The following is a 17,321-nucleotide window of genomic DNA, read 5'->3' on the forward strand; positions in this document are numbered from 1 at the left end:
GGCTCCCCCTGTACGCTGGGCTCCCCTTGTACCCTGGGCTCCCCCTGTACGCTGGGCTCCCCCTGTACGCTGGGCTCCCCCTGTACGCTGGGCTCCCCCTGTACCCTGGGCTCCCCCTGTACCCTGGGCTCCCCCTGTACGCTGGGCTCCCCCTGTACCCTGGGCTCCCCCTGTACGCTGGGCTCCCCGTGTACGCTGGGCTCCCCCTGTACACTGGTCTCCCCGTGTACCCTGGGCTCCCCCTGTACGCTGGGCTCCCCCTGTACCCTGGGCTCCCCCTGTACGCTGGGCTCCTCGTGTACGCTGGGCTCCCCCTGTACGCTGGGCTCCCCCTGTACGCTGGGCTCCCCGTGTACGCTGGGCTCCCCCTGTACACTGGTCTCCCCGTGTACCCTGGCCTCCCCCTGTACCCTGGCCTCCCCCTGTACCCTGGCCTCCCCCTGTACCCTGGCCTCCCCCTGTACCCTGGCCTCCCCCTGTACCCTGGGCTCCCCCTGTACCCTGGGCTCCCCCTGTACCCTGGGCTCCCCTTGTACGCTGGGCTCCCCCTGTACGCTGGGCTCCCCCTGTACGCTGGGCTCCCCCTGTACGCTGGGCTCCCCCTGTACGCTGGGCTCCCCCTGTACGCTGGGCTCCCCCTGTACCCTGGGCTCCCCCTGTACCCTGGGCTGCCCCTGTACGCTGGGCTGCCCCTGTACGCTGGGCTGCCCCTGTACCCTGGGCTGCCCCTGTACGCTGGGCTGCCCCTGTACCCTGGGCTGCCCCTGTACCCTGGCCTCCCCCTGTACGCTGGGCTCCCCCTGTACGCTGGGCTCCCCCTGTACGCTGGGGTCCCTCTGTACCCTGGGCTCTCCCTGTACCCTGGGCTCCCCCTGTACGCTGAGCTTCCCGTGTACGCTGGGCTCCCCCTGTACGCTGGGCTCCCCCAGTACGCTGGGCTCCCCGTGTACCCTGGGCTCCTTGTGTACCCTGGGCTCCCCGTGTACCCTGGGCTCCCTTTCAGTACACTCTGGTGTGTGCATACACTGAATCTCAATCACCTGGGCTTCTCAATAAAAATGAAATATTGGGAAAGTTCAGCAGGTCTTGTGGCATTTGCAGTGAATCAGAGTTAACATTTATTAGAGTGTGTATGACTCTTCGTCAGAGCTTCTGTCACCTCCTGGACATGTTGTGTTTTGTTTTCTCAAGTCCAACACTGACTTTGTGATCAAATCTCCTGATGTTATTGTCTGGCGTACTACCACACAGAGGCTGAGCGCCAACTCACCGGCTTCTTCCTATCTCTCCTTGGACCATGATCCTCCCACTGAATCCCCGCCATTATTTCCAGCGCTGTCACTGACCTCACCTCCTCTGGAGATCTTCCCCCCACAGCCTGCAACCCCACACAGCCCACTTCTACCTCTTCCCCAAAATCCACAAACAGGACTGTCCCAGCAGACCCATCCTTTCAGTCTGGTCCTGCCTGACTATGCATTTCTTCCTATCTTGACTATTTTCTCATCCCTTGTCCAGACTGTCAGTGATATCAGTCATCTTAAACCTGAAATGGTTCCGTCGACACCAGTGAGTTTGCTCGGGGACACTCAGTGCTATTGCAAATGTGTTTCTGTCGAGCATCTTTGTGTTTGGAGGCCATTTAATGTTTCATCAAAGGCACCACAAGGACCTTACACGACTAGCCCGGGTATGGTACAGAACGCAGACCATGGCAGTCAATGACTCGGGTGCGCGAAACTCACTGAATAAACGAGCTCGCCGACCATCCCATTCCACGCTTTCGAATCCGGATCTCTCGCTCCATATTTTCCGTCTGCCACGATTGCAAGCTTGTACTTGAAGCCCACGTGTTTGGCGATCTCTGCGGCCAGCTCTACGCAGTAACCCTCGTATTTATCATTGCCCTCCAGCTGTTCGTGATTTTTCTTCAGCATCACATAAGGGGGTTCCTGCAGACGCAAAGCACGAAGTCAACAGGGAAGGACCATTTAATAATTTAATCATTCATCCAACATCACCGACCCGCCCCTAACCTCCCTGATTCTCCTCCTCGGCATGAGGCCGCTCACCCAACTGGCCGGTATTGGCGTGTTTTATTTTTATTCATTGACGGGATGTGGGCATTGCTGACCATTTATTGCCCATCCCTAATTGCCTCTTGAAAAGGTGATGGTGAGCTGCCTTCTTGGATCATTGCAATCCATGTGGTGTAGGTACACCCCCAGTGCTGTTAGTGAGAGCGCTCCAGGATATTGACCCAGCGACAGTGAAGGAATGGCGATATATTGACGGGGCCGTCCTGGTTGCGGGGGGGGGGGGCTCCACCTTGGCCTGCCGTGCAATCGGGGCCTGCCGATTGGCAGGCAAGCTAGTTCCATGGGGGGCCTATGTTCCTCCTTGCCGGGCCCCTGTTGTGCTCCGCCATATTGCCCGGGGGCCGGCACGGTGACGGGAACCCACGCGCATGAGCGGAATCACGCCAGCCGTGGCGCGCAGCGTTCGGGCGCCGGAGCTGCGGACACCACTCCGGCGCTCTATTACCCCCTAGGAAGGAGTAAATACCTGGACGTGGAGCCCCGTTGACGCTGGAGTGGCTCACATCACTTTTCACGCCAGCGCCAGAACTTGGCCGTGGGATTGGAGAATCTCGGCCCATGTTTTTAAATGGTGAGCGACTGGGAGATGTTAGGACGACGTGGGAGTCCTTGTATATAAACCACTAAGTTAATATGTAGGTACAATAAAAATAAATTAGAAAGGCAGATGGTATGATGGCCTTAATTGCCAGGAAGTTGGGCTGTAAATGTCAGGATGTATTTTTGTAATTATACAGGGTTTAGGTTCGATCACACCAGGGATACAGTGCACCGTTTCAACCCCCTTACCCAAGGAAGGATACTCTTGCCTTAGAGAAAGTACATCAAAAGTTCACCAGATTGATTCCTGGGGTGAGGAGGAGGAGAGATTGAGTAGAATGGGCCTATCCTCTCTTGAGTTTCGAAGAATGACAGGGGTATCATTATAGAACATAAAATATGAGAGGATGTAGATCCTGAGGAATTGTTTTACCTAGAGCTAGGAGATACAGCCTCGCGATAGGGAGTCGGCCATTTAAGTCTGTAAGACCATAAGATGTCGGAGCAGACGTAGGCCATTCGGCCCATTGAGTCTGCTCCGCCATTCAATTAGGTTTAGGGCTGAGAAGAGAAATTTCTTCACCCAGAGGGTTGTAAATCCTTGGAATTCTCTACATAGGGGGTCGTGGATGCTCAGCTGTTGCATCTGCAATGTTTAGAGAGATAGAATTTTGGACATCAAGGCAATCAAGGGAAATGGGAATAACGTGGGAAAGTGGATGTGGGAGTTCAGCCCAGAACTTATTGAATGGTGGAGTAGACCGAAGGAGCCACCTGGCCGTCTCCTGATCGCATTTCCTTTGTTCGTATGATTGAATTATTTGCTATCATATTCCCCAGTCTGAACCAACGCCCAGTTCTTGAAAGTGAAACCTTGAACCTATTCATCCCTCAATGCTGATTTTTTGCTGTTTACCAAGGGTTTTTACTGTTCACAGCTTACGTCTCTCTTTCATGGATTTTTCCTGTTGATGGAACTCATTCTACGGGGCACACATCTCGAGCGGTCTCATTCACATCACTGGCTACAAACAAGCAGGAAATGACCAGACTGCCCTCGCCTCACTCCCAGGGCACATGAGACTGGGTGTAAGGTCGCGACCCTCAGGGCTTGCTCCAATTAACGGAGGTTGCCATCCCGTATACTATTTGTGTTGGTCCCAAACTGTGTAAGGCCAGAAGGTCCGAGCTATACTGCCAATGTTAATTGTATTTTGATAGAGGGAGCATTAGTCCCCGATGGAAATAAAGAGCTTGACCACCAGGTTCTTAAACCTGCGCTTAAAGGATTGCCTGAAAGGATTGTTTGTCCTATTCGAACATGAGAAAAATGATTTGAAGCTAGAGATTTTCTCATGATTTGCTGATGTGATTTTTTTCAAATGAATTTCACAATGGACTTCCATTATTCAGCATCAGATGTGCATCTCAACAATAACAAGGCTCGGTATCTGAATGCACGGAGCATTTGAAACAAAATAGATGAACTGTGATGTGGATTGAGATAAACAAGTATGATCTAACAGCCATCACAGGGACATGGCAGCGGGATGGCATAGGCTGTGACTTGGGTATGTGACATTTAGGAAGGACAGGAAGCTAGGAAAAGGTAGAGGGGTGGTTCTGCCAATTAAAGACAGCGTTAGCAGGGAAGACCTAAGTTCCGGAAACCAGGATATAGAAGTGGTTTGGGTACCAATGAGGAATGGTAAAGGTAAGAAGTCACCTGCGGGAGAGGTGTACAGGCCCCCTAACAATAACCACACAGTGGGATGGGGTATCATAGAATAAATAATGGGAGCTTGTCAGAAAGATATGGTGATTCTCATTCATATAAACATACATAGAAAATAGAAGCAGGAGACCATTCGGCCCTTCGAGTCTGCTCCGCCATTCATGATGGTAATGGTAAATCAGCAAATTTAATACTCTGATCCCGCCTCCCCCTATATCTCTTGATTCCTTTAGCCCCAAGAGTTATATCTAATGCCTCCTTGAAATTACACAACATTTTGGCCTCAAATACTGGGCGAAATTCTCCGACCCCCAGCAGGGTCGGAGAATCGCCTGGGGCCGCCGAAAATCCCGCCCCCACCGTTGCAGAGATTCTCCGCTACCCGGGAAGTGGCGGTGGCGGGAATCACGCCACTCCGATCGGCGAGGCCCCTGCGGCGATTCTCCGGCCCGCGATGGGCCGAAGTCCCGCCGCTGGGAGGCCTCTCCCGCCGCCGAGGTTTGAACCACCTCTGGTGGCGGCGGGATCGGCGGCGCGACCGGGCCCCCGGGGTCCTGAGGGGGGGGGGGGGCGCGGGGCGATCGGACCCCGGGGGGTGCCCCCACGGTGGCCTGGCCCGCGATCGGGGCCCCCCGCTCAGACTCCGGGCCAGTGCCTTGGGTGCACTCTTTCTCTTCCGCGGCCACCACGGCTTCCGCCATGGCGGAAGCAGAAGAGAATCCCCCATCGCGCATGCGCCGGTGGTGACGTCAGCGGCAGCTGGCCGCTGACGTCATTGCCGGCACATGCGCCGACCGGCGAAAGCCTTTCAGCCAGCCCCGCTGCCGGGGGCGCCGGTTTTTTGCGCCAGTCTTCTGGTGCCAACCGCTCCGGCGCGGGGCTAGCCCCCAAAGGTGCGGAGAATTCCCCACCTTTGGGGAGGCCCGTCCCCGGAGTGGTTGGCGCCACTCCCCTACGCCGGGACCCCCCGTCACGCCTGGTAGGGGAGAATCCCGCCCACTTTCTGTGGTAGTGAATTCACATATTCACCACTCTCTGGGTGAAGAAATTTCTCCTCACCTCAGTCCTAAAAGGTTTCCTCTTTATCCTCAAACTATCACCCCTAGTTCTGGACCCACCCACTGTGTACAGTTCTGGTCACCTCATTTTAGGAAGGATGTGGAAGCTTTGGAAAAGGTGCAAAGGAGATTTACCAGGATGTTGCCTGGAATGGAGAGTAGGTCATACGAGGAAAGATTGAGGGTGCTAGGCCTTTTCTCATTAGAACGGAGAAGGATGAGGGGCGACTTGATAGAGGTTTATAAGATGATCAGGGGAATAGATAGAGTAGACAGTCAGAGACTTTTTCCCCGGGTGGAACACACCATTACAAGGGGACATAAATTTAAGATAAATGGTGGAAGATATAGAGGGGATGTCAGAGGTAGGTTCTTTACCCAGAGAGTAGTGGGGGCATGGAATGCACTGCCTGTGGTAGTAGTTGAGTCGGAAAATTTATGGACCTTCAAGCGGCTATTGGATAGGTACTTGGATTAGGGTAGAATAAGGGAGTGTAGGTTAACTTCTTAAGGGCAGCACGGTAGCATTGTGGATAGCACAATTGCTTCACAGCTCCAGGGTCCCAAGTTCGATTTCGACTTGGGTCACTGTCTGTGTGGAGTCTGCACATCCTCCCCGTGACTGCGTGGGTTTCCTCCGGGTACTCCGGTTTCCTCCCACAGTCCAAAGATGTGCAGGTTGGGTGGATTGGCCATGACAAATTGTCCAAAATTCTATGATTAACCTAGGACAAAAGTTCGGCGCAACATCGTGGGCCGAAGGGCCTGTTCTGTGCTGTATTTCTCTATCTCTATCTCTATCGGGAACATTCATTCTGAATCTACCCTGTCTAATCCTGTTAGAATTTTGTAAGTTTCTAATAGATCCCCTCTCACTCTTCTAAACTCCAATGAATATAATCCCAACCGACTTAGTCTCTCCTCATATGATAGTCCCGCCATCCCAGGAATCAGCCTGGTAAATCTTCGCTGCACTCCCTCTATAGCGAGAACATCCTTCCTTAGATAAGGAGAACAAAACTGCACACAGTACACCAGGTGTGGCCTCACCAAGGCCCTGTATAATTACAGCATGACATTTCTATTCCTATACTCAAATCCTTTCGCTATGAAGGCACAACAAAGCATTTGCCTTCATTACTGCCTGCTGTACCTGCTGACTTACATTCAGTGACTGATGCACTAGGACACCCAGGTTTTGTTGAATGCCCATCTCTCTCAATTTACACCCATTCAAGTAATAATCTGCTTTCCTATTTTTGCTACCAAAGTGGATAACCTCACGTTGATCCACATTATACTGCATCTGCCATGCATTTGCCCACTCATTCAGCCTGTCCAAATCCCACTGAAACATCTCTGCATCCTCATCACTGCTCACCCTCCCACCCAGCTTTCTTATCATCTGTAAAATTGGAGATAATACGTTTTGGTCCCTCGTCCAAATCATTAATATATCACGTGAACAGCTGGGATCCCAGCCCAGAACCCTGTGGTACCCCACAAGTCACTGCCTGCCTTTCAGAAAAATACACGTTTATTCTTACTCTTTCGTTCCTGTCTGCTGACCAACTTTCCAATAATCTCAAGACAACTACCCACAATCCCACACGCTTTAACTTTACATATTAATCTGCGATGTGAGACCATGTTGAAGGCCTTCTGAAAGTCTAAGTAAATCACATCTACTGGTGCTCTCTGGTGAACTCGACTAGTTACATCCTCAAAGAATTCCAGTAGATTTGTCAAGCATGATTTCCCTTTCGTAAATCCATGCTGACTTTGTCTAAACACACCTGTTTTCCAAATGCTGAGCGATGGAATCCTTAATAATTGACTCTATCAGCTTCCCTGCTACCGACATTAGGCTAACTGGTCTATAGTTCTGTTTTCTCTGTACTCATATTTTGAATATGGGCAGCACGGTAGCATAGTGGTTAGCACAATTGCTTCACAGCTCCAGCGTCCCAGGTTTGATTCCCGGCTGGGTCACTGTCTGTTTGGAGTCTGCACGTTCTCCCCGTGTCTGCGTGGGTTTCCTCCGGGTGCTCCGGTTTCCTCCCACAGTCCAAAGATGTGCAGGTTAGGTGGATTGGCCATGCTAAATTGCCCTTAGTGTCCAAAATTGCCCTTGGTGTTGGCTGGGTTTAGTGGGTTATGGGGTTATGGGGATAGGGTGGAGGTGTGGGCTTTGGTAGGGTGCTCTTTCCAAGAGCCGGTGCAGACTTGATGGGCCGAATGGCCTCCTTCGGCACTATAACTTCTATGAATAGCGGGCGTACATTAGCTACTCTCCAATCTGTAGGAACCACTCCAGAGTCCAAAAAATTTTGGGAAATGAAAATGGACCTACTATTTCTAGGGCCACTTCCTCAAGTACTCTCGGTTGAGAGATTATAAGGCCCTGGAGAATTATCAGCCTTTAATCCCATCAATTTCCCCAAAACCATTTCTCGATTTCCTTCAGCTCCTCACTAAAACTTGTGTTTTTCAGAGATCTATTGCTTTACCTTGGCAATTTGTAGGATTCTTCCATGAATCGAATACTATCTCTAATTTCCCTTGTAAGTCATGGTTTGGCCACAGTTCCCTTTCTACTCTTGTGCCAAATAGGAATAAACAACTTTTGGAGTTCACCTATTCGTTCCTCGAGTGCCTGCCATTGCCTGTCCGCTGTCTTTCCTTTCAGTAATGTTTCCCAGTCCATCATTGTCAGTTCATGCCTCGTACCGTCATAGTTACCTTTACTGAGGTTCAGGGCTCTGGTCTTAGAATCATAGAACATAGAACAGTACAGCACAGAACAGGCCCTTCGGCCCTCGATGTTGTGCCGAGCAATGATCACCCTACTCAAACCCACATATCCACCCTATACCCGTAACCCAACTACCTCACTATCCACCTTTTTAAAAATAAATTTAGAGTACCCAATTTTTTTTTCCAATTAAGGGGCAATTTATCGTGACCACCTAACATGCACATCTTTCGGTTGTGGGGGTGAAACCCACACAGACACGGGGAGAATGTGCAAACTCCGCACGGACAGTGATCCAGGACCGGGATTCGAACCCGGATCCTCAGCACCACAGACCCAGTGCTTTCCACTGCGCCACATACCACCCTCTCACTATCCACCTTGATAAATAATTCTATCATATTATGGTCACTCATCACCAAGGGTTCTCTCACAACTAGATTGCCAACTAATCTTTTCTCATTGCACAACACCCAGTATAAGACGGCCCCTTCCCTTGTTGGTTCCTCAATGTATTGGTCCAGAAAACCATCTCATATACACGCCAGAAATTCCTACTCTATTGTCCGGTGACTATTTTAACTCGCCCTCAAATCTATATGCAGATTAAAGTCGTCCATAATCACAGATGTTCCTACATCAAATGCATCTCGGATTTCCTGTTTAATGCTTCTTCCAACATTACCATTCCCAGTTTGGGGCTCTGAATACCAATCCCATGAATGTTTTTTGCCCCTTGGTGTTTATTAACTCAACCCATACAGATTCCACATCGTCTGTGCTAATATATTTTCTCAATACTTTATCAACATCTTCTTTCATCAACAATTCAACTCTACCGCCTTTTCCTTTCAGTCTGTTAACCCTAAACACTGAATGGCCCTCAATGTTTGTGCAACACGATAGTGAAGATGCTCCAGCAGTGATCGTAACATGATTGAATTTTACGTTGAGTTTAAGGGAGAGAAGAGTGGGTCTAAGACTAATAATTTAACCTTAAATAAGGGCAATTATGAGGGCATGGAAGCAGAGCTAGTGAAAGGGAACTGGCAATTTAGGTTAAGAGGTAGGTTAATAGAGGTGTAGTGGTAGACATTTAAGGTGCTAATTCAGAATACACACAATAGATACATTGCAACAAGAAAGAAAAACTCCCCCATCCACGGTTAACTAAAAAAATGAAAGACAATATCAAACTTAAAGAAAACACATATAATTGCTCAAAGATGTGTGGCAGGTCAGAAGATTGGACAGAATATAAGAAAATGGCAAAGAATGGCTGAAAGATTAATAAGGAGGGATAATTTAGAGAACAAGTGACAGCGAACTAGAAATATAAAGGCAGATAGTAAAAGTTTCTACAGATATTTTGAAAAGAACATGGTTAACTAAGTGAGTGTTGGGAGCTAATAATGGAAAATAAGGAATTGGCAGATGAATTGAGGTGGTATTTTGTATTGGTCTCCACGGCAGAGAAGATGAGTAACATCACAGAAATAGCTGTACATCAGGAATTGGAAAGGAGGGCGGAACACAATAAAATTGCAATCACCAGGGAAGTGGTAATGAGCAAATTGCTGGAACAGGTCCTGATGGACTTTATCCTAGGGATAGTGAGATTGTTGGTGCGTTGGTTTTAATTTTCCAAAATTCTCTAGATTCAGTGAAGGTTCCATGAGATTGGACAATAGCTAATGTCCATAGCTTTATTCACAAAGGGAGGGAGACATAAAGTCAGAAACTACAGGTCAGTTAGCTTAACATCTGTTATAGAGAAAATGTTCGAACTGTGGTGATATGCATCACTGTAAATACACAAGGGGTTACTGTAAATACACTACAACTAAGTAAACACTAGAGGGAGCACCAGAGACATCATGACAGGCATACATACAGCTAATGAACACATAGAATAGGACACGACCAATGGGCAGTCAAGACACCCAGAGGTGACATGACCACAAGGGGGCAACCCATATAAAAGAACAGGGCACACATGCTCTTTCTCTTTCCACAGGCGACACTCAGAGAGAAGGACAGGGGCAGATCAGAAGCATCACATCCACCACGTGGATTGTAGCAGACTGGTTAGTTAGATTGAGTTACTATAGCAAGGTTAGCAGGAGAGTCAAACTCAAGTAGGAGAACTGTTAACTGTTCAATAAATGTGTTGAACCTATCTCCAAGTCTGAACCTTCCTTTGTCAGAGCATCAAGGAAGCAGCTTATGCTACATGAAGAAGCATAACACAACAAGAAGCTATTATTAAAGATGTTACAACAGGGCACTGAGATAAATTCAATGTCAACATGGTTTTGTGAGAGGGAAATCATGGGATGGATTCTCCGGTCGCCGTCTCCGAAAACACGTTTGCCGATCGACTGGAGAATCAGAGTTCCTAACCAAATCGGGAGTGGCGCTGCTTTCATGATGCTCCGCCCCTCGAAAATGGCGTACTTAAGAAGTACGGCGCACCAAGTCACGATGGCCCCAGGACGTTGCCTGAGGCCCACCCACCCCCGATGACCGCCCAAACTGGCCAAGTTCCCGATGGCGTGTGGTTTCACCCATTGGGAACTCAGCGTGATGGCTGCGGATTCAGTCCAGCGCCGCCACAGTAGGGGGAGGTTTGAACCGCGGGCGAGGGGGGGGGGGGGACAACATTCGACGCTGGGGGCACTGTGGGGAGGGGGTGGGCCGGGGAGCGCGAGGCGGCCGAAGGGGGCACTATTTTGTGGGCTGGGTCAATGAGCAGCCTCTGCCATGTAGCACGGCGCGGACCAGGCAATTCTCCGGGTCGTATCGGCAACTACAGTCAGGTGCTCTACGCTGCCTTGATGCTCGCGCCCAGCAAAATGGGGAATTGGTGGCCTTTTTGTGCCATTGTTTCTGGGTAAAATACCACCATTCCCATGCCGGCATACCCCCAGAATTGGAGAATCCAGCCCCATGTTTATTGGAGCTCTTTGAAGGAGTTGCATGTTCTGTGGATAAAAGGGAACTGCTGGATGTACTGTACTTAGAATTCCAGACTTGATAAAGTGCCAAGTCAAAGGTTATTGTGGAAAATATAACCTCATGTTATAGTGTGGAACACATTGGCATGGGTACAAAATTAACTGACTAACAGGAAACAGAGTAGGCATAAATGGTTCATTGACTGGTTGGTAAGATGTGATGAATGGTGTGCCACATGGATAAGTATATGTGCCTCAACTTTTTACAATTTATATAAAAGACTTAGATGAAGGGATGAAGATATAGTTGCTAAATTTGCTGATGACGCAAGGATAGGTGGGAAAGTAAATTGTGAAGGTTACATAAGAAGGCTACAAAGGGACAAAAATAGGTGAGGTGAGTGGTCAACGGAGTACAATGTGGGACAATGTGAAATTGTCCATTTTGGCAGGACGAATAAAAAATATGCATATTATCGCAACAGTGAGAGATTGCAGAGCTGTGAGATGCAGAGGGATCTGGGTGTCCTAGTGCATGTATAACAAAAGGTTTGCATGTGGGTACAGCAAATAATTAGGAAAGCTAATGGAATGCTATTATTTATTGCGATGGGAATTGAATAGGAGGTTGTGGAAGTTATGCTTTAGTTGTACAGGGCACTGGTGAGACCACATCTAGAGTGCTGTGTACAGTATTAGTGTCCTTATTTAAGGCAATATGTAAATGCGTTGGAAGCAGTTGAGAGAAAGTTTGCTGGACTAATACTAGGTGTGTTTTCTTATGAGGAAAGGTTGGATGTGCTGGGCTCCTATCCACTGGAGTTTAGAAGAGTAAGAGATAACTTGATTGAAACATATAGGCCAGGATTCTCTGACCCCCACGCCGGGTTGGAGAATCCCCAGGGAGGCGCGAGAATGCGCCACGCTGCCCCGACGCCGACTCACCGATTCTCGGGCACCCGTGGGATCGCCGGCGTGTTGAAAGTGGCCCCCCAGCAATTCTCTGGGCCTCGACGGCCTGAGTGCCCGCCGAGTTTGGCCGGCGGGCGGGGGGATCCAACCCTGATGGGGGGCCTCGACGGTGGCCTGGGCCCGCGATCGGGGCCTACCAATCGGTGGGCAGGCTGGTTCCGTGGGGATCTATGTCCCTCCGCGCCGGGCCCCTGTAGAGCTCTGCCATATTGCCCGGGGGCCGGCACGGTGACGGGAACCCATGCGCATGCGCGAATTTGTGCCGCCGTAGTGCGCATGTGCGAACTCCCGTCGGCTGTGCCACGCCAGCTGCAGCAGCGAAGACCACTCCGGCGCCAACCTGGCCCCCTAGGAAGGGGTGAATACCTGACAATCGAAAACGATTGACAGCGGAGTAGTTCTCACTGCTTTTCACGCCGGCGTCAGGACTTGGTCGTGGGATTGGAGAATCCCGGCCATAAGATCTTGAGGGGTATCAACAAGATGGATGTGGTGAGGATTTTTCATCTGGTGGGAGAATCCAGAACTGGCAGTCACTATTTCAATAATAAGAAGTCCATTTAAGACAGAGCCGATGGCGGCGAGTCTTTGCAATTCTCTTCCTCAAAAGTGGGGGGAGCAGAATCTTTGAATATTTTGAAGGCAGAGCTGGATAGATCCTTGGTAAGCAAGGGGGTGAAAGGTTATCGGGGACAGGCAGGAATGTGGAGCCGAGGTTACAATCAGAACAGCCATGATCCTATTCAATGGCAGAGCAGGTTACAAGAGCCAAGTGGCTTACTCCTGCTCCTAATCCATAGGTTTATATGTAACTTGCATTTATATAGCATACTTACTGTTGTAACATTTCCAAAGCTACTGCTCAGGAGTGCCATCCAACAAAATTTCATACCGAGCAGCATAAGGAGATATTGGCGCAGGTAATTAACATCTTGGCCAAAGCCGCTAGGTTTCATGGAGCATCATAAAGGCGGAAAAATGTAGAATTGAGGGTTTTAGAGAGAGAATTTGAGGATAGAATTTACAGTGCAGAAGGAGGCCATTTGGCCCATCGATGACTGCACCGGCCCTAGGAAAGAGCACCTCCACCTTATCCCCACACCTCCACCCTATCCCCGTAACCCCACCTAACATTTTTTTGGACACGAAGGGCAATTTAGCATGGCCAATCCACCTAACCAGCACACCTTTGGACAGTGGAGGAAACCGGAGCACCCGGAGGAAACTCACACAGACACTGGGAGAACGTGCAAACTCCGCACAGACCCAAGCCATGAATCGAACCTGGGACCCTGGAGCTGTGAAGCAACTGTCCTAACCACTGTGCTACCGTGCTGCCCTTGGGTCTAGCCAGCTGAAGGCACAGACGTCAATTGTGGGGCGATAAAATTGGTAGAGATGGACGATGCCAGAATTGGAGAAGTGCGGAAGTTTACAGAGAAAGTGAGGAGTACGGCCATGGAGGTGTTTGAAGACACGGATGAGACTATTAAAATCAAGGCATTGTGAGACAGGAACTCAATTAAGCCAGCAAGTTGTAAAGATGCTTAGGTGTCTCACGAGGGGTTTGGAGTCTTGCATAGTTGAATATAAACCATTTATTGCTGACAAACAACTAGGTATATATCTCCAAAGTATAGCATTGTCTGGGTTTTGTGTCGATTACAACTTCTCTCAGATTCTCTCTATACACAGTCTACCCTCATGTGACTCTCTAAATCATACTGTGAGCACCGCTGTTTCCCCAGTCCCACATTAACCCTTACCGAACACCCTTATACTCGAGTGAGGAACTTGATTTTCACTAAACTAGATGTGAACAGTGGCTTCTAGCAGCTTCCACGAGAGGAAGAGTCCAAACTGCGAATAACATTCATCACACCCTTTAGCCAAACTGTATTGGGTTGCTTGAGCAGCCGAGATCTTTCAACATACCATGTCTGGCATGGTGGAAGTGCTGGACAGAATCATCTGCCATGTGCACAGTGTAATCACAATCTTTACAGTGCAGATGGAGGCCATTCAGCCCATCAGGTTTGCACCAGCTCTCTGAAAGAGCATTCTAACAATCCTTCCCCCTTAGCTTATCACCATGCTTTGCACATCCTTTCCAAGGCAGCAATCCAATTCCCTTTCAAATATCTCAATCGAACCAGCCTCCACCACCCTCTTACAAAGTTTGTTCCAGATTCCAACCACTCTGGGCGAGAAGAATTTTCCTCACATCACCTTTACTCCTTTTGCAAGTTAGCCGATTGTGCCCTTTAGCGCCTAATGCTCGCTCGAATGGCAACAGTTTCTCACTGGATAAAAGCAAATTACTGCGGATGCTGGAATCTGAAACCAAAGCAGAAAATGCTGGAAAATCTCCGCAGGTCTGGCAGCATCTGTAGGGAGAGAAAAAAGCTGATGTTTCAAGTCCAGATGACCCTTTGTCAAAGCTGGACTCAAAACGTTAGCTCTTTTCTCTTCCTACAGATGCTGCCAGACCTGCTGAGATTTTTGGTAACAGTTTCTCACTGTTTGCCCTGTCCGTAAACCTGAGGACCTTGAATACCTCTATCAAGCCTCCTCTCAACCTTCTTTTAATGGGCTAATGAGATAACCATGGTAATGAGTGATGTAGTTCATGATATAACAGTGACATCAGTGGCCATGTGCGAGACACTGAGAAGACGGAGAGGATTCAACACTTTGTACTCATGAGTCGCATACCTACTCTGCAACCTATCTGGTGGAGGTAAGGCTTTGATGGGCGAATGGGCCTTGGCGCGAGTTAGGATACTGGCAGCAGTATTTTGAATGATTTGAAGGTTGCAAAGGGTGGAAGGTGGGAGGGAGATAATAGTTGGCGCAAACCTGGGATAACACTTCCAGCTGAGATCTATCTCAGGAATACCGCTCGAGCCTCTGTCCTCTCACCTGACGCATTGACTGTAGTTAGCTGGCCCTCCTCAGTCCTGTGCTAACTTTATGTAGGTGTGGCTCATGTTTCAGTCACTGAAGAGTCTAGTAAATGGAGAATTTTAAATGATAAAGGAGTGCGTAGGGTCGTTCCAGAGAAACCTTTTCCTCAGGTGAGGAAACTCCTGGACAAGGGGACAGAACGTCAGAATTAGGGCCAAGCCATCCAGTCGTTCACACAGAGGAAAACCGAAGCTCCTTTCCCAGAGAGCTGATGAACGTTGGGGATGAATTGAAAATGTTACATCCGAGATTGATTGATGTATGAAACCAAAGATAGAAAATACTGGGAAACACTCAGTACACCTGGCACTGTTTCTGGAGAGTGAGAGTTAATCGTTTGGGTCATTGAACTTTCAGAAGAATCCATCGACCTGAAACGCAAACTCTGCTTCTCTCTCCGCTGATGTTGTCTGACCTGCTGAGTATTTCCCCGCATTTTTTTGTTTTTATCTTCAGATTTCCAACATTTTTATTTTTGTTATGGGAAATGTTTGTTGGGGAGGGGGATTGAGGTTTACAGAGCGACTGCAGGCAAATGGAGTTAGGGTACGGATCACCATGGATTCCACGAATGGCAAAACAAGACTCAATCGGCCAAATGGTCTCCTCCTGTTAAGATGATCCTTGAAGCCTTTGAGATCTCCCCGCCCGATGCAGAGCTCGTAGCATGTATTGATTGTGTAAGTATCTCAGGAGGATACCACTGCAACAGGAGGAGGTTCGTCCCTTGACCCTGTTGTTATTCAATCAGACCATGGCTGTTCCCTACTTTATCTCTATCCATCAGCCTCGGCCCCACTTTTGGAAATGTGAAAAGTTCTTGTTCACTCAGGAACCCAATGATTAATAATGGTCAGAGCTGTAACACTTACTAAGATTGTCGTTACAAAGTATGTCCGATTCTGGATGCCACTGGTGTCGTTGCCAATGTGATGGTCCCCTGTTGTCCCCACAAACTTGTCATCTTCATTCCAAAAACCAATCTGTAAAATGCAGCATTAATAGCAAGGGTAACGTGATAAAGAGGTCATCTAAATTTTAAATTGGCTCATCATTCTGTGACAAACAGTGCTAGACTATCATTGCAAAAATACCGCAACAGGGACACTCTACAAACCTATCACTTTATACCCACCTACTCAGGGTATCCATCAGACCACCATCTTCTCTTATCCCACAACCCACCTCACCCCATATCTCTCAGCTCCATCTACCCACAACACCATACTCCTCAAAATCACATACCCACCTGCATATCTTCCACCCCAACTGCATGCCTCTGGGATACGGGCAATGTGGGCGTTTGACGAATGTTTTGGGGGGTACTGATGATTTGAGAGTACGGGTGAATTTGATGTACAGATAGTTTGGGCGTCTGGGTGGTTAATTGGTCTGGGGGTATAGGTAATGTGGGGTACGGATGGGGTGAGGGTACGGATGCTTTGGGGGAACCAGTGATTTGGCGGTACAGTAGTCCCAATACTGCGGTTCGCGATATACGGCGGGGGTGCTTATGGACCCCAACTTTTTTCACTCTTTTTGAAACAACACCTTTTTAAGCCAGTGAACTTGTTTGTCATTCCGATTAGCCGCGATGATTAGCCGCGATAAATAGCCGTGATGATTTGTAATTAAAGCGTATAAATACAAAATGCCTAAGCGCAAGTCTTACACAGTAAAGGAAAAGATAAATTTGATAGACCGTATTAGAAACGGCGAAACAAAGGCAAAATTATCCAGAGAGACTGGTGTGCCAGAGTCAACCCTCCGTGGGTGGGAGAAAGATGAGGACAGTTTGAGAACTTATGTTGAGACAGTTTCTGAGAGTGAAGGGCTTGCCAGGAAAAAGGCAAGGACCGCTAGTGACATTAACTTGGAGAAGGCTGTGTTCGCCTGGTTTGTCCAGGAACAGTCTGGTGGCACCCCCCTATCTGGACCTATCATCAGGACTCAGGCTGAGAAGTTCCATCACCAGCTCCACCCAGAGGACACCAATTTCGTAGCCAGAAAGGGTTGGCTCCATCGGTTCCAGAAAAGACATGGGATAGGTGCAGTTACCATCAGTGGTGAACAGAGATCCGCCGACTCAGCAGCAGCAGAAGCCTTTCTGGACATCCTCAAGGACTACATGATGCAAGAGGAGCTGACCCCAGAGCAACTCTACAATGCAGATGACTCAGCGCTCTACTGGAAGATGCTGCCTGACAAGACCCTAGCTGTCAAGGATGATGCCTGCAA

General features: G+C 49.0%; 1 protein-coding gene across 5 annotated transcripts in view; it reads right to left on the reverse strand.

The window, feature by feature from the left end:
* gria1a (glutamate receptor, ionotropic, AMPA 1a) overlaps positions 1–17,321 on the reverse strand; it is a 243,974-nt gene that overhangs the window by 111,853 nt on the left and 114,800 nt on the right. For all 5 annotated transcript variants that reach the window (XM_038796182.1, XM_038796180.1, XM_038796179.1 and 2 more), the window contains exons 9-10: positions 15,956–16,066; positions 1,746–1,952 (exon numbers count right to left, since the gene is read on the reverse strand). In XM_038796182.1, coding sequence (XP_038652110.1) covers positions 1,746–1,952; positions 15,956–16,066 — 318 coding nt within the window. The remainder of the gene's footprint in view (positions 1–1,745; positions 1,953–15,955; positions 16,067–17,321) is intronic.

This window comes from Scyliorhinus canicula, chromosome 4, assembly GCF_902713615.1.
Source record: "Scyliorhinus canicula chromosome 4, sScyCan1.1, whole genome shotgun sequence".
Taxonomy (NCBI): Eukaryota; Metazoa; Chordata; class Chondrichthyes; order Carcharhiniformes; family Scyliorhinidae; genus Scyliorhinus; species Scyliorhinus canicula.